The sequence below is a fragment of the Anas platyrhynchos genome, chromosome 21 (assembly GCF_047663525.1).
Source record: "Anas platyrhynchos isolate ZD024472 breed Pekin duck chromosome 21, IASCAAS_PekinDuck_T2T, whole genome shotgun sequence".
Classification (NCBI taxonomy): Eukaryota; Metazoa; Chordata; class Aves; order Anseriformes; family Anatidae; genus Anas; species Anas platyrhynchos.
In genome coordinates, this window is record NC_092607.1 from 17,348,018 (window position 1) to 17,372,444 (window position 24,427).

General features: G+C 58.4%; 4 protein-coding genes across 4 annotated transcripts; all 4 read left to right on the forward strand.

The window, feature by feature from the left end:
• The first annotated feature begins 32 nt into the window (after positions 1 to 32).
• Positions 33 to 7,473, forward strand: LOC101804301 (uncharacterized). The gene is made up of 10 exons (XM_027473257.3): positions 33 to 958; positions 1,326 to 1,673; positions 1,844 to 2,158; positions 2,248 to 2,577; positions 3,462 to 4,073; positions 4,441 to 4,785; positions 5,058 to 5,417; positions 5,588 to 5,902; positions 6,009 to 6,341; positions 6,416 to 7,473. Exons 1-10 carry the CDS (start codon positions 715 to 717, stop codon positions 6,517 to 6,519), a joined length of 3,306 nt encoding a protein of 1,101 aa, XP_027329058.3. The 5' UTR covers positions 33 to 714; the 3' UTR covers positions 6,520 to 7,473.
• A 101-nt stretch (positions 7,474 to 7,574) lies between these two features.
• Positions 7,575 to 10,167, forward strand: LOC119712985 (signal-regulatory protein beta-1-like). The gene is made up of 5 exons (XM_038166029.2): positions 7,575 to 7,841; positions 8,211 to 8,561; positions 8,731 to 9,045; positions 9,152 to 9,484; positions 9,559 to 10,167. Exons 1-5 carry the CDS (start codon positions 7,775 to 7,777, stop codon positions 9,660 to 9,662), a joined length of 1,170 nt encoding a protein of 389 aa, XP_038021957.1. The 5' UTR covers positions 7,575 to 7,774; the 3' UTR covers positions 9,663 to 10,167.
• Positions 10,168 to 11,549: 1,382 nt separating this feature from the next.
• LOC113839659 (signal-regulatory protein beta-1-like) lies at positions 11,550 to 17,180 on the forward strand. The gene is made up of 8 exons (XM_027442883.3): positions 11,550 to 12,275; positions 12,644 to 13,006; positions 14,066 to 14,172; positions 14,536 to 14,677; positions 15,049 to 15,396; positions 15,566 to 15,880; positions 15,987 to 16,319; positions 16,409 to 17,180. Exons 1-8 carry the CDS (start codon positions 12,032 to 12,034, stop codon positions 16,510 to 16,512), a joined length of 1,956 nt encoding a protein of 651 aa, XP_027298684.2. The 5' UTR covers positions 11,550 to 12,031; the 3' UTR covers positions 16,513 to 17,180.
• A 195-nt stretch (positions 17,181 to 17,375) lies between these two features.
• On the forward strand, positions 17,376 to 24,189 carry NSFL1C (NSFL1 cofactor). Its single transcript, XM_005025410.6, has 9 exons — positions 17,376 to 17,512; positions 17,857 to 17,954; positions 18,923 to 18,997; positions 20,095 to 20,260; positions 20,623 to 20,715; positions 21,395 to 21,504; positions 21,963 to 22,100; positions 22,607 to 22,771; positions 23,802 to 24,189. Exons 1-9 carry the CDS (start codon positions 17,411 to 17,413, stop codon positions 23,962 to 23,964), a joined length of 1,110 nt encoding a protein of 369 aa, XP_005025467.2. The 5' UTR covers positions 17,376 to 17,410; the 3' UTR covers positions 23,965 to 24,189.
• Positions 24,190 to 24,427: the final 238 nt, after the last annotated feature.

The window sequence follows — 24,427 nt, forward strand, 5'->3', positions numbered from 1 at the left end:
CATGGATGCCCCTCCCCACAACACACAGCCCCCCTCCAGCAGCTGCTGCTTGCCCAGCGCCTGCCCTGGCCCTGGGGCTGCTTCATCCCCGGGGCTCCCGGCCAAAGGCGCAGGTGCCCAGCAGCTCGCCCACGTCGGGGCATCGGGGCTGGGGGCCCTGCCCTGTACCCACAGCTCGCTCCTACCTGCTGGGGTGACCTCGGGGTCTCTGCAGCCCGGACATTGCTGCTGGGGGTAAGGAGGTCCCTGGGCTCCCTGCACAGCACGGGATGGGGATGGGTGAGCATCGTGCCCCGGCTGCACCCTGGCTCTGCCCCTCACCCTGACACTTCTTGTGGTACACGCAGAAGATGAGGATGAAGGTGACGAGGAGGAAGAAGAGTACGGCAGCTGCAACCTCCACGCTGGGAAATGGAGAAGTCCCTGTGAAGACACAAGGCGGAGCATGGAGAGGGTGGTGGGCGCGGGGCAGCGTGGGTCTGGCCGCAGGCAGGGCTGGGGCCAAGCTGGGCTGGTCACAGTGGGGTCGTGCTGGGCTGTACTGGGAGCCCCACTCACCTGCACTGACACCACCGTGCCCTCGCCACGCCGATACAACTCTTCACCGGTGGCTGTTTTGCAATACTTCACACTATAATAGGTGCCAGCCTCCTCGGGGCAGACATCTCTGATGAGGATGGTGAAGTCTGTGCTGGACCCAATCTCAGTCTCACGATGGCACAAACACCGAGGGAGTGGGAAGCCTCTGGGCTTGCGCAGGGCAATGCAGAGGAGCTCGGCCAGAGGCAAAACCCAAACCGCTTCCTTCCCCTTTGGCAGGAAGGGTTCCCAGGGCCCCACCAAGTTGAGCCACACCGAGACACAGCTTGGAGGACGATGAAGCCACTCGCCATGGCTCCGGTGACACAGGCGCTGCCTCTTGCCTGCCTGCTGCTGCTGCTGCTGGGCAGTGCCCCGGGTGAGTGCCCAGCCCTGCACAGCCCCGGCGCCTTTGCCAGGGCCTGCTCCCCCCTGCTGCTGGCAGAGCAACCCTTCCCTCTGCCCACAGGGATCTGGGGCTCTTCCCTGCCCTCTTCCAGCTTGCTTTTATCCCCAGCTCAAAGCTTTGCTTTATTTTTGCTTTACTCGAGCATCTCCAGCCCCCTGCTTTCTCCATCCCGCACTGCAGCCCGGGGGCAGAGCCAGCACAGAGCTGTCTGCCCTGGGGGGCAAGGGACAGGGATGTCACTGCCACCACCTTTGTGCTGGGGGTTGGGGAGGCCCCATGCTGTGCCCTGGCTCCAGGGCCCCTCAGCAGCCCCAAACCCTCCTCTCGCTGTCCCCAGGTGCGGATGCCCAGGCAGGCTTTGAGCTGCACCAGCCCCAGAAGGAGGTGTTTGTGAGAGTGGGGGAGACGCTGACCCTGATCTGCACCGTGACTGCAGGGGGTCCCCTTGGCCCTGTGAAGTGGCTGAAGGGCTGGGGCAGTGACAACAAGACCATTTATGACCAAAAAGACCCCTCAACCTGGGGGAAGAAAGCAGTGAATGGGTCCAACACAAACTTCACCATCCTCATCAGGGACGTCCGCCCCGAGGACACCGGCACCTATTACTGTGTGAAGTTTCGCAAAGCAGCCACCGGTGATGATGAGTTGTATCGGCATGGCGATGGCACAGTGGTGTCGGTGCAGGGTGAGTGGGGCTCCCAGTACAGCTCCCAGCAGGAGCCAGCCCTGCCGGGTCAGCCCCCGTCCTGTTCCCTGGGCTCTGCTCTGGGGCAGGGGCTCAGGAGCCGGCCCAGGGAGACGGTCCCAGGGCCAAGTGGGCACAGCCCGGCTGATGGACCCACGCTTCTCCCACAGCCAAACCTTCCAAACCAATCGTGTCCGGGCCCAGTTACCGCGTGCAGCCAGGGTATACGGTATCCTTCACCTGCAACTCCTGGGGGTTCTTCCCCTGTAACATAAGCGTGAAGTGGTTCAAGGACAAGACCCCGATTCAGTCTCAGCTGCGTAAAGTCACCCCTGGGCCATCGAACTTCACCTACAGGCTGTCCAGCACGGTGACGGTGACGCTGCAGAAGGACGACATCCGCTCAGAGCTCACCTGCCAGGTGCTGCACACCACGCTGACGGCCCCGCTGAACAGGAGTTACCATCTGAGCCAGATCCTGCGAGGTGAGGGCTCGGTGGGGACTGGTGCTCACGGCCCCGGGGCTGGGACAGGGCCAGGGGACACCAGTTCCAGCCACTGCTTCTCTTCCCAGTTCCCCCCAAAGTGGTCCTGGAGCCTCTGGGCCCCGTGGGGCTGAACGAGACAGTGAGCTTCACCTGCGACGTGCAGGGCTTCTACCCGGGAAGCGTGACCGTCACCTGGCTGGAGAATGGGAAGGAGATGAACACGGGGAGCACCCCCAGGCCTATTGAGACCCCCGAGGGCTTGTTCAAGCTGAGGAGCACGGTGGCGGTGCAAGCCGTGCCGGAGAAGAACGGCTCCGTGTTCACCTGCCGGGTGGTGCACGAGGGCCAGGACCCCCTCAGCAGCAGCGCCACGCTGTGGGTCGATGCCTCAGGCCAGCAGGGATGCAGCTCGGGAGGTACCGGCAACCAGGGGCTGTGGGGCTGGGGGCTGCGTTCCCCACGCCCCGCGCTCACTGCCCTGTTCCTGCAGGTGCCCATCTCCTGTCCAGCCCCGGCCTGTGGCTCTGCATGCTGCTTGACAAGGCGATCCTCGGCCTCGTGCTCTTCTTCCTCTTCAAGCGCTGGCAGGCCTGAAGAGAGGCCAGGGCAGCACAGCGAGGCCACCGAGACGGGAGAGACGCAGGAGAGCGTTGTCAGAGCTCCGTCACCTCCGAGCCGAGCGTGCCAGGCTCGGGATGGTGGTGCTGCACGAGCAGAGCCGCTGCTTCTTTCGGGGGTCCTGCACCACCCCCCCTGCTGCCTCGTTCTTCTGCCTCCTCACCACCCGGCGAGGCCCCGTCCCTTGGCAGCTCCCTGAACTGAGCGTCCCGGTCCCCCCCCCGGTCCCCATCCCCTCACTGCGCTGCTGCGCACGTGGTTATCACCAAAAATACAAATCCTTTGAAAAAGCTCCCTCACGGCATCTTCATACTGGCTCGGCCATGCCACAGCCCCATGTACACCCCTCCCCACAACACACAGCCCCCCTGCAGCAGCTGCTGCTCGCCCAGCGCCTGCCCTGGCCCCGGGGCTGCTTCATCCCCGGGGCTCCCGGCCAAAGGCGCAGGTGCCCAGCAGCTCGCCCACGTCGGGGCATCGGGGCTGGGGGCCCTGCCCTGTACCCACAGCTCGCTCCTACCTGCTGGGGCGGCCTCGGGGTCTCTGCAGCCCGGACATCACTGCTAGGGGCAAGGAGGTCCCTGGGCTCCATGCACAGCACGGGATGGGGATGGGTGAGCATCGTGCCCCGGCTGCACCCTGGCTCTGCCCCTCACCCCGACACTTCTTGTGGTATACACAGAAGATGAGGATGAAGATAAGGAGGAGGAAGAAGAGCACGGCAGCTGCAACCTCCACACAGGGAAATGGAGAAGTCCCTGTGAAGACACAAGGCGGAGCATGGAGAGGGTGGTGGGCGCGGGGCAGCGTGGGTCTGGCCGCAGGCAGGGCTGGGGCCAAGCTGGGCTGGTCACAGTGGGGTCGTGCTGGGCTGTACTGGGAGCCCCACTCACCCTGCACCACCACCACCGTGCCATCGCCACGCCGATACAACTCTTCACTGGTGGCTGCTTTGCGAAACTTCACACAGCAATAGGTGCCGGCGTCCTCAGGGCAGACATCTCTGATGAGGATGGTGAAGTCTGTGCTGGACCCAATCTCAGGCTCACGATGGCACAAACACCGAGGGAGTGGGAACCCTCTGGGCTTGTGCAGGGCTACGTAGAGGAGCTCGGCCAGAGGCAAAACCCAAACCGCTTCCTTCCCCTTTGGCAGGAAGGGTTCCCAGGGCCCCACCAAGTTGAGCCACACCGAGACACAGCTTGGAGGGGGACGAAGCCACTCGCCATGGCTCCGCTGACACAGGCGCTGCCTCTTGCCTGCCTGCTGCTGCTGCTGCTGGGCAGTGCCCCGGGTGAGTGCCCAGCCCTGCACAGCCCCGGCGCCTTTGCCAGGGCCTGCTCCCCCCTGCTGCTGGCAGAGCAACCCTTCCCTCTGCCCACAGGGATCTGGGGCTCTTCCCTGCCCTCTTCCAGCTTGCTTTTATCCCCAGCTCAAAGCTTTGCTTTATTTTTGCTTTACTCGAGCATCTCCAGCCCCCTGCTTTCTCCATCCCGCACTGCAGCCCGGGGGCAGAGCCAGCACAGAGCTGTCTGCCCTGGGGGGCAAGGGACAGGGATGTCACTGCCACCACCTTTGTGCTGGGGGTTGGGGAGGCCCCATGCTGTGCCCTGGCTCCAGGGCCCCTCAGCAGCCCCAAACCCTCCTCTCGCTGTCCCCAGGTGCGGATGCCCAGGCAGGCTTTGAGCTGCACCAGCCCCAGAAGGAGGTGTTTGTGAGAGTGGGGGAGACGCTGACCCTGAGCTGCACCGTGACTGGAGGGAGTCCCATCGGCCCTGTGAATTGGTTGAAGGGCTGGGGCAGTCGCAGTGAGGCCATTTATGACCAATTAGACCACTCATCCCGTGTGATGAGGGCAGTGATTGATTCCAACACAGACTTCACCATCCTCATCAAAGATGTCCGCCCTGAGGACACCGGCACCTATTACTGTGTGAAGTTTCGCAAAACAGGCATCAGTAAAGAGTTGTATCGGCGTGGCGAGGGCACGGTGGTGTTGGTGCAGGGTGAGTGGGGCTCCCAGTACAGCTCCCAGCAGGAGCCAGCCCTGCCGGGTCAGCCCCTGTCCCGTCCCCTGGGCTCTGCTCATTTCTGCTCGTTTTGAAGTTGGCTTCCACCGCTCCCGTTTAGTGCTGCTTTCTCCCCCACACCCTGCACTATTTCTGGGCTAAAGCGCTGAGCAAGCTGCGGGTGCTGTGCCTGTGCCGGGCAGGGGGATCAGAGCAAGCTCTCGCCTCCTTCAGGAGCTCAGCCCCTGCTGTGCTGTCGCTGTCCCCAGGTGCGGATGCCCGGGCGGGTCAGGGCTTCGAGCTACACCAGCCCCAGAAGGAGGTGTCGGTGAGAGTGGGGGAGACGCTGACCCTGAGCTGCATCGTGACTGAAGGGGGTCCCGTTGGCCCCGTGAAGTGGCTGAAGGGCTGGGGCAGTGGCAGTGAGACCATTTATGACCAAAAAGACTCCTCAACCCGGGGGATGAGGGCAGTGGCTGTTTCCAACACAGACTTCACCATCCTCATCAGCGACGTCCGCCCCGAGGATGCCGGCACCTATTACTGTGTGAAGTTTCTCAAAAGAGCCACCGGTGAAGAGTTGTATCGGCATGGCGATGGCACGGAGGTGGTGGTGTTGGCGGTGCAGGGTGAGTGGGGCTCCCAGTACAGCTCCCAGCAGGAGCCAGCCCTGCCGGGTCAGCCCCTGTCCCATCCCCTGGGCTCTGCTCTGGGGCAGGGGCTCAGGAGCCGGCCCAGGGAGAGGGTCCCGGGGCCAGGGAGGCACAGCCCGGCTGATGGACCCGCGCTTCTCCCACAGCCAGACCCTCCAACCCGATTCTGACCAGGCCCAAATACCGAGTGCAGCCGGGGAAGAAGGCATCCTTCACCTGCAAGACCTGGGGGTTCTTCCCCAGTGACATCAATGTGAAGTGGTTCAAGGACAAGACCCTGATTCAGTCTCAGCTGCGTAAAGTCACCCCTGGGCCATCAAAGTTCACCTACAACATGTCCAGCACCGTGACGGTGACGCTGCAGAAGGACGACATCCGCTCAGAGCTCACCTGCCAGGTGCTGCACACCACGCTGACGGCCCCGCTGACGAGGAGTTACCATCTGAGCCAGATCCTGCGAGGTGAGGGCTCGGTGGGGACCGGTGCTCACGGCCCCGGGGCTGGGACAGAGCCCCCGTGGGCACGGGGTTGGGGGACGCGGTCTCCAGCCGCTGCTTCTCTTCCCAGTTCCCCCCAGCACGGTTGTGGTTCAGCCTCTGCGCCCCGTGGGGCTGAACGAGACGGTGAGCTTCACCTGCTACGTGCAGGGCTTCTACCCGGGAAGCGTGACCGTCACCTGGCTGGAGAATGGGACGGAGATGAACACGGGGTGCACCCCCAGGCCTATTGAGACCCCCGAGGGCTTGTTCGAGCTGAGGAGCACGGTGTCAGTGCAAGCCGTGCCGGAGAAGAACGGCTCCGTGTTCACCTGCCGGGTGCTGCACGAGGGCCAGGAATCCCTCAGCAGCAGCACCACGCTGTGGGTCGCTGCCTCAGGACAGCAGGGGAACAGCTCAGGCGGTACCAGCACCCGGGGGCTGTGGGGCTGGGGGCTGCGTTCCCCACGCCCCACACTCACTCCTCTGCTCCTGCAGGTGCCCATCTCCTGTCCAGCCCCGGCCTGTGGCTCTGCATGCTGCTTGACAAGGCGATCCTCGGCCTCGTGCTCTTCTTCCTCTTCAAGCGCTGGCAGGCCTGAAGAGAGGCCAGCGCGGCACAGCGAGGCCACCGAGACGGGAGAGACGCAGGAGAGCGTTGTCAGAGCTCCGTCACCTCCAAGCCGAGCGTGCCAGGCTCGGGCCCTGTGGTGCTGCACGAGCAGACCCGCTGCTTCTTTCAGGGGTCCTGCACCACCACCCCTGCTGCCTCGTTCTTCTGCCTCCTCACCACCCGGCGAGGCCCCGTCCCTTGGCAACTCACTAGGCCAGAGGTCCCGGACCCCCCCCCCGTCCCCATCCCCTCACTGCGCTGCTGCGCACATGGTTATCACCAAAAATACAAATCCTTTGAAAAAGCTCCCTCACAGCATCTTCATACTGGCTCGGCCATGCCACAGCCCCATGTACACCCCTCCCCACAACACACAGCCCCCCTGCAGCAGCTGCTGCTCACCCAGCGCCTGCCCTGGCCCTGGGGCTGCTTCATCCCCGGGGCTCCCGGCCAAAGGCGCAGGTGCCCAGCAGCTCGCCCACGTCGGGGCATCGGGGCTGGGGGCCCTGCCCTGTACCCACAGCTCGCTCCTACCTGCTGGGGCTGCCTCGGGGTCTCTGCATCCCGGACATTGCTGCTGGGGGCAAGGAGGTCCCTGGGCTCCCTGCACAGCACGGGATGGGGATGGGTGAGCATCGTGCCCCGGCTGCATCCAGGCTCTGCCCCTCACCCCGACACTTCTTGTGGTACACGCAGAAGATGAGGATGAAGGTGACGAGGAGGAAGAAGAGCACGGCAGCTGCAACCTCCACACAGGGAAATGGAGAAGTCCCTGTGAAGACACAAGGCGGAGCGTGGAGAGGGTGGTGGGCGCGGGGCAGCGTGGGTCTGGCCGCAGGCAGGGCTGGGGCCAAGCTGGGCTGGTCACAGTGGGGTCGTGCTGGGCTGTACTGGGAGCCCCACTCACCCTGCACCACGAGTACCACCGTGCCCTCACCACGCCGATACAACTCTTCACTGGTGGCTGTTTTGAGAAACTTCACACTATAATAGGTGCCGGCCTCCTCGGGGCAGACATCTCTGACGAGGATGCTGAAGTCTGTGCTGGACCCAATCTCAGTCTCACGATGGCACAAACACCGAGGGAGTGGGAAGCCTCTGGGCTTGTGCAGGGCTACGTAGAGGAGCTTGGCCAGAGGCAAAACCCAAACCGCTTCCTTCCCTTTTAGCAGGAAGGGTTCCCAGGGCCCCACCAACTTGAGCCACACCGAGACACAGCTTGGAGGGGGACGAAGCCACTCGCCATGGCTCCGGTGACACAGGCGCTGCCTCTTGCCTGCCTGCTGCTGCTGCTGCTGGGCAGTTCCCCGGGTGAGTGCCCAGCCCTGCACAGCCCCGGCGCCTTTGCCAGGGCCTGCTCCCCCCTGCTGCTGGCAGAGCAACCCTTCCCTCTGCCCACAGGGATCTGCGGCTCTTCCCTGCCCTCTTCCAGCTTGCTTTTATCCCCTGCTCAATGGTTTGCTTTATTTTTGCTTTACTCGAGCATCTCCAGCCCCCTGCTTTCTCCATCCCGCACTGCAGCCCGGGGGCAGAGCCAGCACAGAGCTGTCTGCCCTGGGGGGCAAGGGACAGGGATGTCACTGCCCCCAGCATTTGTGCTGGGGGTCAGGAGAGGCCCCATGCTGTGCCCTGGCTCTAGGGCCCCTCAGCAGCCCCAAACCCTCCTCTCGCTGTCCCCAGGTGCCGATGCCCAGGCGGGTCAGGGCTTTGAGCTGCACCAGCCCCAGAAGATATCAGTGATGCCGGGGGAGACACTGACCCTGAGCTGCACCGTGACTGAAGGGGGTCCCCTTGGCCCTGTGAAGTGGCTGAAGATCTGGGGCAGTGGCAATGAGACCATTTATGACCAAAAAGACCCCTCATCCCGGGGGATGAGGGCAGTGAATGATTCCAGCACAGACTTCACCATCCTCATCAAAGACATCCACCCCAAGGATGCCGGCACCTATTACTGTGTGAAGTTTCGCAAAACAGCCACCGGCAATAATGAGTTGTATCGGCGTGGCAATGGCACGGTGGTGTTGGTGCAGGGTGAGTGGGGCTCCCAGTACAGCTCCCAGCAGGAGCCAGCCCTGCCGGGTCAGTCCCCGTCCCGTGCCCTGGGCTCTGCTCTGGGGCAGGGGCTCAGGAGCTGACCCAGGGAGAGGGTCCCGGGTCCAGGGGCCACAGCACGGCTGATGGACCCGCGCTTCTCCCACAGCCAGACCCTCCAACCCGACTCTGACCAGGCCCAAATACCGAGTGCAGCCGGGGAAGAAGGCATCCTTCACCTGCAAGACCTGGGGGTTCTTCCCCAGTGACATCAATGTGAAGTGGTACAAGGACAAGACCCTGATTCAGCCTCAGCTGCCCAATGTCACCCCTGGGCCATCAAAGTTCACCTACAACATGTCCAGCACCGTGACGGTGACGCTGCAGAAGGACGACATCCGCTCAGAGCTCACCTGCCAGGTGGGGCACACCACGCTGACGGCCCCGCTGACGAGGAGTTACCATCTGAGGCAGATCCTGCGAGGTGAGGGCTCGGTGGGGACCAGTGCTCACGGCCCCGGGGCTGGGACAGAGCCCCCATGGGCACGGGGTCGGGGGACACCAGTTCCAGCCGCTGCTTCTCTTCCCAGTTCCCCCCAGCAAGGTTGTGGTTCAGCCTCTAGGCCCCGTGGGGCTGAACGAGACGGTGAGCTTCACCTGCTACGTGCAGGGCTTCTACCCGGGAAGCGTGACCGTCACCTGGCTGGAGAATGGGAAGGAGATAAAGACGGCGAGCACCCCCAGGCCTATTGAGACGCCCGAGGGCTTGTTCGAGCTGAGGAGCACGGTGGCGGTGGAAGCCGTGCCGGAGAAGAACATATCTGTGTTCACCTGCCGGGTGGTGCACGAGGGCCAGGACCCCCTCAGCAGCAGCGCCACGCTGTGGGTCGATGCCTCAGGCCAGCAGGGATGCAGCTCGGGAGGTACCGGCACCCGGGGGCTGTGGGGCTGGGGGCTGCGTTCCCCACACCCCGCGCTCACTCCTCTGCTCCTGCAGGTGCCCATCTCCTGTCCAGCCCCGGCCTGTGGCTCTGCATGCTGCTTGACAAGGCGATCCTCGGCCTCGTGCTCTTCTTCCTCTTCAAGCGCTGGCAGGCCTGAAGAGAGGCCAGCGCGGCACAGCGAGGCCACCGAGATGGGAGAGACGCAGGAGAGCGTTGTCAGAGCTCTCCTGCGTCTCCTCCGAGCCAAGCGTGCCAGGCTCGGGATGGTGGTGCTGCACGAGCAGACCCGCTGCTTCTTTCAGGGGTCCTGCACCACCTCCCCTGCTGCCTCCCCCCTCTGCCTGCTTGGTCCCCGGCAAGGCCCTGTCCTTTGGCAGCTCTCTGGACTGAGGGTCCCAGTCCCCCCCCATTGTCCCCATCCCCTCGTTGCGCTGCTCCACACGTGGTTATCACAATAAATACAAATCCTTGGAAAAAGCACGCTCGCGGCATCTTCATAATGTGTCGGCCATGCCCCCTGCAGCAGCTGCTGCTCGCCCAGCGCCTGCCCTGGCCCCGGGGCCGTGGCATCCCCAAGGCTCCCGGCCAAAGGCGCAGGTGCCCAGCAGCTCGCCCACGTCGGGGCATCGGGGCTGGGGGCCCTGCCCTGTACCCACAGCTCACTCCTACCTGCTGGGGCGTCCTTGGGGTCTCTGCAGCCCGGACATCACTGCTAGGGGCAAGGAGGTCCCTGGGCTCCATGCACAGCACGGGATGGGGATGGGTGAGCAGCTGCCTGCGGGTGCCCTGGCTGCACCCTGGCTCTGCCCCTCACCCCGACACTTCGTGTGGTACACGCAGAAGATGAGGATTGTTATAAATGAGGTCTCAATTCAATCTGAATTTTGTAATATTTATAAAACAAATATTTCTAAAATGTATAAAAGGTAAGTAAACAGTGCTGGGTGTGCAGGGAGTCTACGCTCCACCAACACGCACACACACACATCAAACATTCTAAATACATGCATACAGAACATTGCTTTACATAATAACCCGAGTATGCCTATACATACACACAATCAGGATAGGTAACAAACAATCCTTTAAGTTCCATAACTTAACAGTCTCCATTTTCCATTCTTCAGGCCTGATGTATCCCGTTCTTCCCAGATCGAAGAAAAGCAGATCCATCTCCTTGTGAAGGCCAATGAGGCCTGGGTCCAAAGGCACGTCCAGGTCATCAGGGGGCAAAACAGCAAAAGCCTTCGATGGGTGTAGCAGCTTAGGGATCCATGGTGTAGCAGAAGGATCAGTAAAGGAGCTCCAGCTCCCTCACTGTCTGGCAAGCCACACGTTTGTGATTGTGGCTCCACAGGGCTCTTCAAGGCCTTAGAGATTGCTCGCCAGTTGCTGAGCAATCCCACTGCAACCTTGTCATTTTTAGTGGCAGAGTCCCACATCGTGACTTCAGTTTGGTCCCATATTTCAGGCTCATAAACTGTCCGACTGCTAAGAAGAATAAGCTGTAAGGTTACCAGGACAGTCTTTGTTCCTAAGGACGTACAATTCCCCATAATGCGCAACTGCTGACCAGCGAGGGGCAGTTGTGTGCTGGGTCCGCTTCTCTCAGCTCGAGCTTCTCTCCAGCTCCAGTGCCTATTCCCAGCGACTTTCTGTATGAGCTCTGAGCAGTTTGCTGAGTCTGGCCGAACCGATCTTCATGAGGCAATCAAAGTGCCTGTTCCTGTCCTGGTCTCCATTCTGCCAGCCTGTTCCTATTCACTTCTTTTTCCTGCTTCTTTATTGATGTAACTTCATCGTGCTGCCTTTTTTATCTTGAGGGCAGGCTCCACTCTTACATCCTTCTCCCCACAGCAGTTCTTTTCAAAACAACTTTTCATTGGTCAAACATCTTTGAGTGCAACAACATCAGCAAACACCCAGAAACATCCATGCCTTAATGACTGGAGAACAAGAAACCAGAGACTGCATGGAGTCTCCTGAATCACCCTTCTTTGTTCCCTCTAAACTCTTTTATATTCCTGATGTCTTTGTCGTTAAGAGTTTAATGTTATCTCAATCATGGGGTTTTCCAGCCCCCATGGCCACATCCCCAAATTTCCCCTTCTTTATTAATATCAACCATTTTCTTGACAGGAATTACCACTCCATATATAACAGGATGAAAGAAGAGACAAGGAAGAACAGCACAGCAGCTGCAACCTCCACGCTAAGAAATGGAGAAGTCCTTGTGAAGACACAAGGTGGAGCGCGGAGAGGGTGGTGGGCGCGGGGCAGCGTGGGTCTGGCCGCAGGCAGGGCTGGGGCCAAGCTGGGCTGGTCACAGTGGGGTCGTGCTGGGCTGTACTGGGAGCCCCACTCACCCTGCACCACGAGTACCACCGTGCCCTCACCACGCCGATACAACTCTTCACTGGTGGCTGTTTTGAGAAACTTCACACTATAATAGGTGCCGGCCTCCTCGGGGCAGACATCTCTGACGAGGATGCTGAAGTCTGTGCTGGACCCAATCTCAGGCTCACGATGGCACAAACACCGAGGGAGTGGGAAGCCTCTGGGCTTGCGCAGGGCAATGCAGAGGAGTACGGAGAGAGGCAAAACCCAAACCGTTTCCTTCCCCTTTGGCAGAAAGGGTTCCCAGGGCCCCACCAACTTGAGGCACACCGAGACACAGCTTGGAGGACGATGAAGCCACTCGCCATGGCTCCGGTGACACAGGCGCTGCCTCTTGCCTGCCTGCTGCTGCTGCTGCTGGGCAGTGCCCCGGGTGAGTGCCCAGCCCTGCACAGCCCCGGCGCCTTTGCCAGGGCCTGCTCCCCCCTGCTGCTGGCAGAGCAACCCTTCCCTCTGCCCACAGGGATCTGGGGCTCTTCCCTGCCCTCTTCCAGCTTGCTTTTATCCCCAGCTCAAAGCTTTGCTTTATTTTTGCTTTACTCGAGCATCTCCAGGTCCCTGCTTTCTCCTTCCCGCACTGCAGCCCGGGGGCAGAGCCAGCACAGAGCTGTCTGCCCTGGGGGGCAAGGGACAGGGATGTCACTGCCCTCAGCTTTGTGCTGGGGGTCGGGGGAGGCCCCATGCTGTGCCCTGGCTCTAGGGCCCCTCAGCAGCCCCAAACCCTCCTCTCGCTGTCCCCAGGTGCGGATGCCCAGGCGGTTCAGGGCTTTCAGCTGCACCAGCCCCAGAAGGAGGTGTCGGTGATGGCAGGGGAGACGCTGACCCTGATCTGCACCGTGACTGGAGGGGGTCCCCTTGGCCCCGTGAAGTGGCTGAAGGGCTGGGGCAGTGGCAGTGAGACCATTTATGACCAAAAAGGCTCCTCATCCCGTGTGACGAGGGCAGTGAATGAGTCCAACACAGACTTCACCATCCTCATCAGGGACGTTCGCCCCGAGGACGCCGGCACCTATTACTGTGTGAAGTTTCGCAAAACAGCCAGCGATGATGTTGAGTTGTATCAGCGTGGCGAGGGCACGGAGGTGGTGGTGGTGGTGGTGCAGGGTGAGTGGGGCTCCCAGTACAGCTCCCAGTACAGCTCCCAGCAGGAGCCAGCCCTGCCGGGTCAGTCCCCGTCCCATCCCCTGGGCTCTGCTCTGGGACAGGGGCTCAGGAGCCGGCCCAGGGAGAGGGTCCCGGGGCCAGGGGGGCACAGCCCGGCTGATGGACCCGCGCTTCAGGAGGGCTGTGGGGCTGGGGGCTGCGTTCCCCACAGCCCGCGCTCACTCCTCTGCTCCTGCAGGTGCCCATCTCCTGTCCAGCCCCGGCCTGTGGCTCTGCATGCTGCTTGACAAGGCGATCCTCGGCCTCGTGCTCTTCTTCCTCTTCAAGCGCTGGCAGGCCTGAAGAGAGGCCAGGGCGGAACAGCGAGGCCACCGAGACAGGAGAGACGCAGGAGAGCGTTGTCAGAGCTCCGTCACCTCCGTCACCTCCGTCACCTCCATCTGTCAGGCTCGGGCCCTGTGGTGCTACACGAGCAGAGCCGCTGCTTCTTTCGGGGGTCCTGCACCACCACCCCTGCTGCCTCGTTCTTCTGCCTCCTCAGCACCCGGCGAGGCCCCGTCCTTTGGCAACTCACTAGGCCAGAGGTCCCGGACCCCCCCCCGTCCCCATCCCCTCACTGTGCTGCTGCGCACATGGTTATCACCAAAAATACAAATCCTTTGAAAAAGCTCCCCCACGGCATCTTCGTACTGGCTCGGCCATGCCACAGCCCCATGTACACCCCTCCCCACAACACACAGCCCCCCTGCAGCAGCCTCTGCTCGCCCAGCGCCTGCCCTGGCCCCGGGGCTGCTTCATCCCCGGGGCTCCCGGCCAAAGGCGCAGGTGCCCAGCAGCTCGCCCACGTCGGGGCATCGGGGCTGGGGGCCCTGCCCTGTACCCACAGCTCGCTCCTACCTGCTGGGGTGGCCTCGGGGTCTCTGCATCCCGGACATCACTGCTGGGGGCAAGGAGGTCCCTGGGCTCCATGCACAGGACAGGATGGGGATGGGTGAGCATCGTGCCCCAGCTGCACCCTGGCTCTGCCCCTCACCCCGACACTTCTTGTGGTACACGCAGATGAGGATGAAGATAAGGAGGAGGAAGAAGAGCACGGCAGCTGCAACCTCCACGCAGGGAAATGGAGAAGTCCCTGTGAAGACACAAGGTGGAGCGTGGAGAGGGTGGTGGGCACGGGGCAGCGTGGGTCTGGCCGCAGGCAGGGCTGGGGCCAAGCTGGGCTGGTCACAGTGGGGTCGTGCTGGGCTGTACTGGGAGCCCCACTCACCCTGCAGCACGAGTACCACCGTGCCCTCACCACGCCAATACAACTCTTCACTGGTGGCTGCTTTGCGAAACTTCACACAGCAATAGGTGCCGGCGTCCTCAGGGCAGACATCTCTGATGAGGATGGTGAAGTCTGTGCTGGACCCAATCTCAGGCTCACGATGGCACAAACACCGAGGGAGTGGGAAGCCTCTGGGCTTGTGCAGGGCTACGTAGAGGAGCTCAGCCAGAGGCAAAACCCAAACCGCTTCCTTCCCTTTTAGCAGGAAGGGTTCGCAGAGCCCCACCAACTTGAGGCACACCAAGCCGCACCTTGGAGGACGATGAAGCCACTCGCCATGGCTCCGGTGACACAGGCGCTGCCTCTTGCCTGCCTGCTGCTGCTGCTGCTGGGCAGTGCCCCGGGTGAGTGCCCAGCCCTGCACAGCCCCGGCGCCTTTGCCAGGGCCTGCTCCCCCCTGCTGCTGGCAGAGCAACCCTTCCCTCTGCCCACAGGGATCTGCGGCTCTTCCCTGCCCTCTTCCAGCTTGCTTTTATCCCCTGCTCAAAGCTTTGCTTTATTTTTGCTTTATTTGAGCATCTCCAGGTCCCTGCTTTCTCCTTCATGCACTGCAGCCCGGGGGCAGAGCCAGCACAGAGCTGTCTGCCCTGGAGGGCAAGGGACAGGGATGTCACTGCCCCCAGCTTTGTGCTGGGGGTGTTCTGGGAAGGCCCCATGCTGTGCCCTGGCTCCAGGGCCCCTCAGCAGCCCCAAACCCTCCTCTCGCTGTCCCCAGGTGCCGATGCCCAGGCGGGTCAGGGCTTTGAGCTGCACCAGCCCCAGAAGATATCAGTGATGCCGGGGGAGACACTGACCCTGAGCTGCACCGTGACTGAAGGGGGTCCCCTTGGCCCTGTGAAGTGGCTGAAGATCTGGGGCAGTGGCAATGAGACCATTTATGACCAAAAAGACCCCTCATCCCGGGGGATGAGGGCAGTGAATGATTCCAGCACAGACTTCACCATCCTCATCAAAGACGTCCACCCCAAGGATGCCGGCACCTATTACTGTGTGAAGTTTCGCAAAACAGCCACCGGTGATGAGTTGTATCGGCGTGGCAATGGCACGGTGGTGTTGGTGCAGGGTGAGTGGGGCTCCCAGTACAGCTCCCAGCAGGAGCCAGCCCTGCCGGGTCAGTCCCCGTCCCGTGCCCTGGGCTCTGCTCTGGGGCAGGGGCTCAGGAGCTGACCCAGGGAGAGGGTCCCGGGTCCAGGGGCCACAGCACGGCTGATGGACCCGCGCTTCTCCCACAGCCAGACCCTCCAACCCGACTCTGACCAGGCCCAAATACCGAGTGCAGCCGGGGAAGAAGGCATCCTTCACCTGCAAGACCTGGGGGTTCTTCCCCAGTGACATCAATGTGAAGTGGTACAAGGACAAGACCCTGATTCAGCCTCAGCTGCCCAATGTCACCCCTGGGCCATCAAAGTTCACCTACAACATGTCCAGCACCGTGACGGTGACGCTGCAGAAGGACGACATCCGCTCAGAGCTCACCTGCCAGGTGCTGCACACCACGCTGACGGCCCCGCTGACGAGGAGTTACCATCTGAGGCAGATCCTGCGAGGTGAGGGCTCGGTGGGGACCAGTGCTCACGGCCCCGGGGCTGGGACAGGGCCCCCATGGGCATGGGGTCGGGGGACACCAGTTCCAGCCGCTGCTTCTCTTCCCAGTTCCCCCCAGCAAGGTTGTGGTTCAGCCTCTAGGCCCCGTGGGGCTGAACGAGACGGTGAGCTTCACCTGCTACGTGCAGGGCTTCTACCCGGGAAGCGTGACCGTCACCTGGCTGGAGAATGGGAAGGAGATAAAGACGGCGAGCACCCCCAGGCCTATTGAGACGCCCGAGGGCTTGTTCGAGCTGAGGAGCACGGTGGTGGTGCAAGCCGTGCCGGAGAAGAACATATCTGTGTTCACCTGCCGGGCGGTGCATGAGGGCCAGGACCCCCTCAGCAGCAGCGCCACGCTGTGGGTCGATGCCTCAGGCCAGCAGGGATGCAGCTCGGGAGGTACCGGCACCCGGGGGCTGTGGGGCTGGGGGCTGTGGGGCTGGGGGCTGCGTTCCCCACAGCCCGCGCTCACTCCTCTGTTCCTGCAGGTGCCCATCTCCTGTCCAGCCCCGGCCTGTGGCTCTGCATGCTGCTTGACAAGGCGATCCTCGGCCTCGTGCTCTTCTTCCTCTTCAAGCGCTGGCAGGCCTGAAGAGAGGCCAGCGCGGCACAGCGAGGCCACCGAGACGGGAGAGACGCAGGAGAGCGTTGTCAGAGCTCCGTCACCTCCAAGCCGAGCGTGCCAGGCTCGGGATGGTGGTGCTGCACGAGCAGACCCGCTGCTTCTTTTGGGGGCCATGCACCACCCCCCCCTGCTGCCTCCCCCCTCTGCCTCCTCGGCCTGCACTGTTGCCGCATCCCTTGGCAGCTCCCTGGGCTGAGGGTCCCAGACCCCCCTGGCCATCCCCATCCTCTCCTGGCTGTCCCTGTCCCCTGCTGCCTGTCCCCGTCCCCCCACTGTTCCCATCCTTTTGCTGCATTCCTCCACACTTGATTATCACCATCAATACAAATCCTTGCAAAAAGAACCTTCATGGCATCTTCTTCCAGGAGAACGCTTCCCATAAAGGGCCAATTCCAGGCAGGGCCCCCCCTGGTCCCCACTGTTCCCCCCTGGTCCCCACTGTTCCCTCCTGGGCTCCTCGGCCTCAGCCTCTTCTTCCTCACCGGGGGAAGGGGCCGTGGTGTGCTGCCTGTACGGGGAACGTGGGGCACGGCTCAGAACAGGGCAGCGTGGCATGGCACGGGGCAGCACGGCTCGGCACGGCATGGCATGGGGTGGCACAGCATGGTATGGGATGGCACGGCATGGCATGGGGTGGCATGGGGTGGCACGGCACAGTTTGGCACGGGTCAGCACGGCTCGGCACGGCTCGGCACGGCTCGGCTCGGCACGGGACCGACTCCGCCGGTCCGCCGGGGGGAGCTGTGACCGGTGCGGGGCTCTGGGCCCCAGGTTTCCCATCCGGAGCTCTTTGCCAGCCGTGCCGAGCCGTGCCGGGCCGGGCCGAGCCGAGCCGTACCGGGGCGGGTCCCGGCAGCGCCGTAAGATGGCGGCCAGGGAGGAGGCGCTGAGGGAGTTCGTGGCCGTGACGGGCGCCGAGGAGGAGCGGGCCCGCTTCTTCCTCGAGTCGGCCGGCTGGGATCTGCAGGTAGCCCCCGGGCCCGGCACCTCGGGGCTTGGCTGAAGGCTCCCCGCTGAAGGGAGGGCTCCGCGACCCCCTTGGGGGTGCCCGACCTCACCCCCCCAAGGAGCCCCCTCAGCACCCATGGGTGCTGCCAGGCCGCCTTTGGGTGCTGCCAGGCCGCTGTTTTGGGGGCAGGGATGAGCCATGGTGGTGGCTGCCCTTGTGTTAACAGAGCCCAAGCATTGCCTGGGCTTCCAAATCCCATAAAACGGCTTCAGCGATGGCGTCCCTCAGGAGATGTGTTATTATTGCCTTGTGTTTGAGGTGATTCTCGGATCCCGGATGATTCTCTGGGTGTTTCTTTGCAGATCGCGCTCGCCAGTTTCTACGAGGACGGGGGCGACGAGGACATCCTGACCCTTCCCCAGCCGGCACCCAGCGCCGTGTCCAGAGGCACCGCGGCCAGGTGAGGGGGGAGCTCCGGCTGAGGTGTTCACTGAGGCTTTTTAAAACCTCACGGCGATTAATCCCATCAAAACCCGTGCTCTGTCTAAAGCACGGGCGCTAGATATTTATTCGGAAACTCCGCAGTGCTTTTAGATTTAATTCACTCTATATGACTCCAGAAATTGTGAAAATATCCACTTTTCTACATCACGAGCACGGGTGTTATTCCACAGCTGATCTATAGGCCAGTTAGAGTAATTCGCTTCATTGCTCAGGAAAAAAATAGTGTTTTGAGGTTAGAAGACAATCAGGCAGTCGGTAACACTTGTATTTAAGCAGGTTGTATATCCACAGGAACAATATTTTCGGATTTTGTGTTGCACCTTATCTAACCAGGTTAAGAGTTTTACAAAAATAAGTTAAATAATTTGTCCCTGCCGAATTCCTATGCTAGGAGTTCTCAGACTGGATTTCTCAATCTCTCAGGGGAATGCTACTTTTAAAGAGAAGGGGTTACTGGCTGTATGGCGAGGACAAAGCGCTCGTATTTCAGGCTTTGAGTAAATTCCATACTGCTGAAGAACCATTATTTTGCCTCAGACCACAGGAGCGTTGTTGGAGGCTGGCCTTTACCGGGGCCTGGCAGAGCAACCTGTGTCTGTACAGGTTTGGAAATGACTGCCCTCTGAAAGAGGCAACCGAATCCATTACGTGACAGGGAAGATGACTGAGGAGTTACCTCATCTGCTGGGCCTGCAGCCACCTTCCGAGCCTCCTCGGGTGCTCTCGCTGTTGTTTTTGGTTGCGGTGATTGCTACAGATGCCCAAGAACTTTGTTCACTGCTTGGTTACACCAGCGCTGACCTGTGATCTCATTCAGATCCTAAAAGTAGAGCAGAGTCAAACCCAACGTGCCGTGCTCAGCAGCTTCTGCGCACGTGTTTGAGCTGTGTCATGGGGCTGACGTGCTTTGATTGACTTTTGCAGTGACCATCGAGTAACATCGTTTAGAGACCTTGTTCATGCACAGGAGGATGATGACGAAGAGGAAGAGGGACAGCGGTGAGTTTTCAGTTAAAGAATTAAAACCCTGTCTTTTTTTTTTATGGCTTGCTGCATGCGTACAGATTATTGTTCAAAAGCAGATTTAAGCAGATACGTCATTCCTGTGCAGAAAAATCTCAGGTCTGACCCAAACTTTGGTCAGTGTAAATTCTGTGTGTGAGCACATGCTCCATGTTGCTGTATAAACACCTTTTTTCATCTCTCATTTGTGCTGCTGAGAGAAAGTCTGAGGTAGGATGTGGGAGCCCTTGGGGAAAAAACCCAAATCATCACTTGTGTCCCTGGAGAACACAAATATGGGAATAACGCAGGGACTGTTTTTCGTTTTGCTTGTCTGTGTGGCTTGAAGTGCTGCTTAAGGAGAATGTAATGGAATGTGGAGGTGGAAAGGAAAAATGTAGGTCCCTTTTTTCAGTGGGGACGTGGCCCACTAGCAGAGAAGTCTTCCCCTGTGTCAGCTGCAAGTAGTTGCAAACACTTAAGGTATAGGTAGGCCACCTGGTCTTCTGCACTCAGCTGTGAGCTGTGTATGTGTTGGAAACCAGCTGGAATCTAATCAACCCAATCTTCCAGAAGTGTTTAATTGCACTTCATTGAGTGTGTGTTCATTGCTTTCTGCTCAGTCCTGTCCCATGTGCTCTGAACTTTCAGCACAGTATTAATACCTTCCCTCCAAGTACCAGTTATTTCCTCAGTGAGTGAGGACGTTTCCTGTAGTCATTGCCTGCCTTCTTCCATCTGAGAGGTCAGAGACCTGCTAAAAGTCTTGTGTGAAGTCAGTAGCCTGGCTGGGACTAGACTGATAAAGCTCTTCCAGTGCTAGACTGTATCTCTTTCTAGGTCTGAGAGAGTCGTTATCATTTCATGACTGCTGATCAGTGGGTAACTTTACAATTTCCTGAGGCACACAGGCTTTTTTTTATTTATATCAGTTACTTTAAGTGGCAGATACAGTGGTCATTACTAATATTTGTGGATTCAAACTGTTTCATTAAGCTGCACAAAAGTGTACACCTAATTCCTGATATAAAACTGCTGAATCCTGGAGAAGCTGTGGTCCAGTCTTACCCAGCAGCGGTGTGCTTTCTGCCTAGGTTTTATGCTGGTGGCTCAGAGAGAAGTGGACAGCAGATCGTTGGTCCTCCAAGGAAGAAGAGTCCCAACGAGCTGGTGGAAGATCTGTTCAAAGGAGCGAAGGAGCACGGTGCTGTGGCGGTTGATCGGACAGCCAAAAGCAGCGGCGAGAGCAGCAAGCCTAAAGTGAGGAGTGCTGAGTTTCTTTTTTTTTCCCCTCTTTCAGTTGTTTTATGTTGTAATCATCTGTGTGTGGCTCCCACTGTGGCAGCTGTTGGGTACTGTGGAGTCCTGAAACTATTTTAAAAGAAAGTGAAGTCTGGGTTTGGCTGTTAGTGCAGCTCTAGTTCATGTGTCGAAGTGGCAAGAAAAGTCACTTTGAGCCATATTTACTGACTGTTCCGAGCTGGTCACTGTGCCCGCAGAGTAGCAGATGTTGCTGCTACCCTGAGGGCCTCCCCGTTCCTTCAGAACGGTGTTGGGGAAGGAGAAGCAAGCTGTGCTGGGTCTGTGTCACCCTGTAACCTCTTTGCCTGTCTCTCTTACAGCCTTTTGCAGGGGGAGGATATCGCCTTGGGGCTACTCCAGAGGAAGAGTCTGCCTATGTGGCAGGGGAGAGGAGGCAGAGCTCTGTTCAGGATGTGAGTAGCTCTCTGTTCTGTTTTGTAGATGTCACCGGGGGGATTTCTCTTCTATAGCTACAAAGCTTGTGAGCCAGAGAATATAAAGCTTGACAGCAATTCAGGAGGATGGTAAACCCCACTTCTTGTGGGATTTCTGATTGGGGGAAAAAAAATAGCCCATGCTTGAGACTTGGGTAAGCAGTGTTCTGGTGAACTTCTGGTTAAGAATTTGCGTGTTCCTTAGAAGCATGGGGATCTTTTCTCAGCCTCTGTACTGTGATTATATGGATTGTGAAAAGTGCTGTGCAAAGAGCACTGCACAGTAAAGCTGCTTTATTCATTGAAGAGACGCAGAGCTGACAACATCAGTACACAATCCTCCTGTGCTTGGGTTGTGAGCAAATATCCTTGGTGAGAGTTTGGTTTGGGCTCGTTGTCTGACATACCTTGGGCTTTTCAGCCGTATTCATCAGCAAAGGGGTCTGTGTTGTCACCTTCTAGGAGCTGATGCATGACCAATCCATGGCCAATGCTTCAGATTTTTTCCTTGCTGCTGAATGTACTGATCAAGACGAACCTTGCTGGAATGTTTTCTGCAGCTTGAAATTCCCTGCCAGTCAGCAGCTTTTCTCTTTGCGTCCAGTTATTCTTAGTATGATGCTTAGTGAGGCTGATTGTTGTTTGGGGACTGCTGCAGGTGCATGTTGTACTGAAGCTCTGGAAGAGTGGATTCAGCCTGGACAGCGGAGAACTGAGGAGCTACCAGGATCCATCCAATGCCCAGTTTCTTGATGACATCCGCAGAGGGTATGTAGCAAGAGGGCAGTGAAAGAAGAGCTGTATTTTGAAACACAGTTGTTCGTGGAATCCAGGTTGCTTAATTAATGGTGCATTTGTCCTGAGCTTTCTTACAAGGGCTAGATTCTTAATGTGTAAACGAAGGGAGGGCAGACTTGAAGATCTACTTCAAATGAACTGGGAAGTGGCGCTGGTTTATATGGGGCCTTGAGGTTTTGAAGTGAACAAACACTTTCATGTTTGGGCTGAGAATTTCTGATACGTTGTGTCATTCCTGGTAAGGGTCAGGGAAAAGTAACCTTTAGCTTGTGTCTGTCAGTGGGGAAGTGTGCACCTGCTTTGTTAGTTAGCAGGAATACACAGTAATTCCTGAAATTCCAGACATCTGTGGTTGTATTGGGTTCTGTGGCAGGTGCTGTTCCTGACTTGCTTTTTCAGGACAATTTTATTGGACACTGTCGTTGCAGGGAAGTCCCAGCAGAGCTGCGCAGGTTAGCACGAGGCGGACAGGTGAACCTGGATATGGAGGATCACCGTGATGAGGAGTATGTGAAACCTAAAAGTGTCTTCAAAGCTTTTACTGGAGAAGGACAAAAACTGGGCAGGTGAGGAAACAGCAGTGCTTTTTTGCTCTGTGTGTGTGTGTGATGTGAGAAAGTCACTTCAGATTTTTTGTGGGATGAGCCTACTGACTTGTCTTCCTGAAGAGAAGGTACTCGGTGCCTGTGGTATGTGAGGTATTCCTCTAGCAGAAAATGGGGCTTGGCCATGTGTGCTGTGGGCTCTTTTAGTGGCAGGAGGCAGTTCTCCAGTCTGGAACCACTACGGTGTGTCGTGTAGAAACAGGGCATGCTCGTTATGATGCTGCTGTTCTGTGTGGCTGTGCAGAACCAAGCTGTGGTGCTGTAACAGATGCTGGTAGGGGCAAAATTACAGCCAAGTGCTCACTGAATCCTGAATTCTCATTTCCAACCTTCACTGGCATCTCTTGCTTAGGAGCCCTAGTAGTTGGGCCCGGCAGGTGATAAGCTCACTGCCTGATTCGTGGCACCCTGCAGCCAGGTGAGTGGTTTGGTTTTTAACAGCTCTCTTTGTGTCTTCCTGTTCTCAGCACTGCACCTCAGGTGTTGGGCACCAGCTCGCCAGCCCAGCAGGCAGAGAATGAAGCCAAAGCCAGTTCTGCCATCACTATTGATGAGTCGGAGCCCGTCACCAACATCCAAATCCGGCTCGCTGATGGTGGCCGACTGGTCCAGAAATTTAATCATAATCACAGGTACAAAGGCAACAGGAAACACAGGTTACTAACTGGGAAGGCCTGAATGACACTGCGAACTGTGCACAGATGGAGCAGATGTTAGAATCCTGACTAGCCTGCTAAAGGGAGCTCTGGGGATCCTTCTGTATAGGTGAATAGGAATAAAATTATTGTGGGGTTTTAAGGCAGATGCTGACTGTTGGAAGGATAGGGTTTGCTTTCCAAATAGTGATGGATTGTAGGCAGCGATGCTGTGTCTAGGAGCTTCAGTATGAACAGCAGAACTTTTGTTAATGTCAGCTGTAAGAAAAGCTAAAACTATTCAGAGGGCTTTAGAATCTATCAGATAATGAGGAATTGGTTTTGTTATTCTGACTGTCAGTTCATACTTCTGCTGGGCTTTCCCCTGTATTGATTGTAGCACCAAGGTGTGCTCTTAAACAGCTTGGTTTGCTTGTCAAGCTGGCTGACATACCCTACTGATTTGTTCAAGTTCTGTCTTAAAGTCCTTCTCACCTACCTGATTTTGGAGAACGTGGCTGTTTGTCCGTACTTGTTCTTCTTATCTCCATAAGAGAATCAAGTACTTTTCAGAAAGTTACAGAAACCTTCCTCTGGGATCAGGTGCAGGAAATAGATCCAGTGTCACTGTTGTGACTGCTCTTGGGAGCTGAAATCATCTAGGTTATGCTGTGAGTGATGGGCACAGCTGCTTATAGCAGCTTAGCATCAAGCAATTTATTAATCTGTTCATCTTGAGGGCATCGAACCCTTCAGTTTCAAAACCACAGAAGATGGGCAGTGTAAAAGAACATCTTGCTGAGAATCTCTAACCTCTAAAGCAGCTTATTTCATTAAACAGGAGCCTGTAGAGAAGTATCTTAAATCATAGAATTGTGTGGCTGTGGTCTCTATTGTTACCTGGAAAGCAAGAGCCATGAGTGCAGGGTTGCAGACTCTGGAAAGGGTGAATTTAGGCTTTTGTTGTGCAATTCTCCGGGATGCTCAATAACAGGATTGCCCTTCTGTGTTTGATCCCTCTGCACAGGATCCGTGACATCCGGCTCTTCATAGTCGATGCCCGGCCAGCGATGGCTGCGACCAGCTTTGTCCTGATGACCACCTTCCCAAATAAAGAGCTGACTGATGAGAACCAAACCCTGAAGGAAGCCAACCTGCTCAACGCTGTCATCGTTCAGCGGTTAACATAAAGGAACCCACCTCTCGCCACACGCCTGCTCGCAGTGCGCGTGCGTGCGCCTGCGCCGTGCAAACACAGGCTCACATCTACTCATAGCTCTGGGTTCTTAGGTCTTGGTTGGACTCTTTTCTCTTTAGTTGCGTTTCCCATTTGTTTTGTTCTGTTTTCGTTTTTTTTTTGGTGATGATCAGTGGACTTTAAAATAAATAAACGAAACGAACCCGTTTTGAAAGGAGCTGCAGCCTGTTGTGCCACATGTTCTCCCAGGAGAGTTGAGTTACCTTTGTGTTGCGTTTCTGTGCTTTTTAGAGGGGAGGAAGGTACTGGGGGCAAGGGAGCTCTCAGAGCAGTTTCCTTCCATGCCAATCGACTGCTCATCACAATCTGTTACTCTCCTCCAGGGCCTGCTGCAAAGTACTCCCTTTATTTTTGCACATTAAATATAAACTGCACAAGAATGGGTGATCTTATTG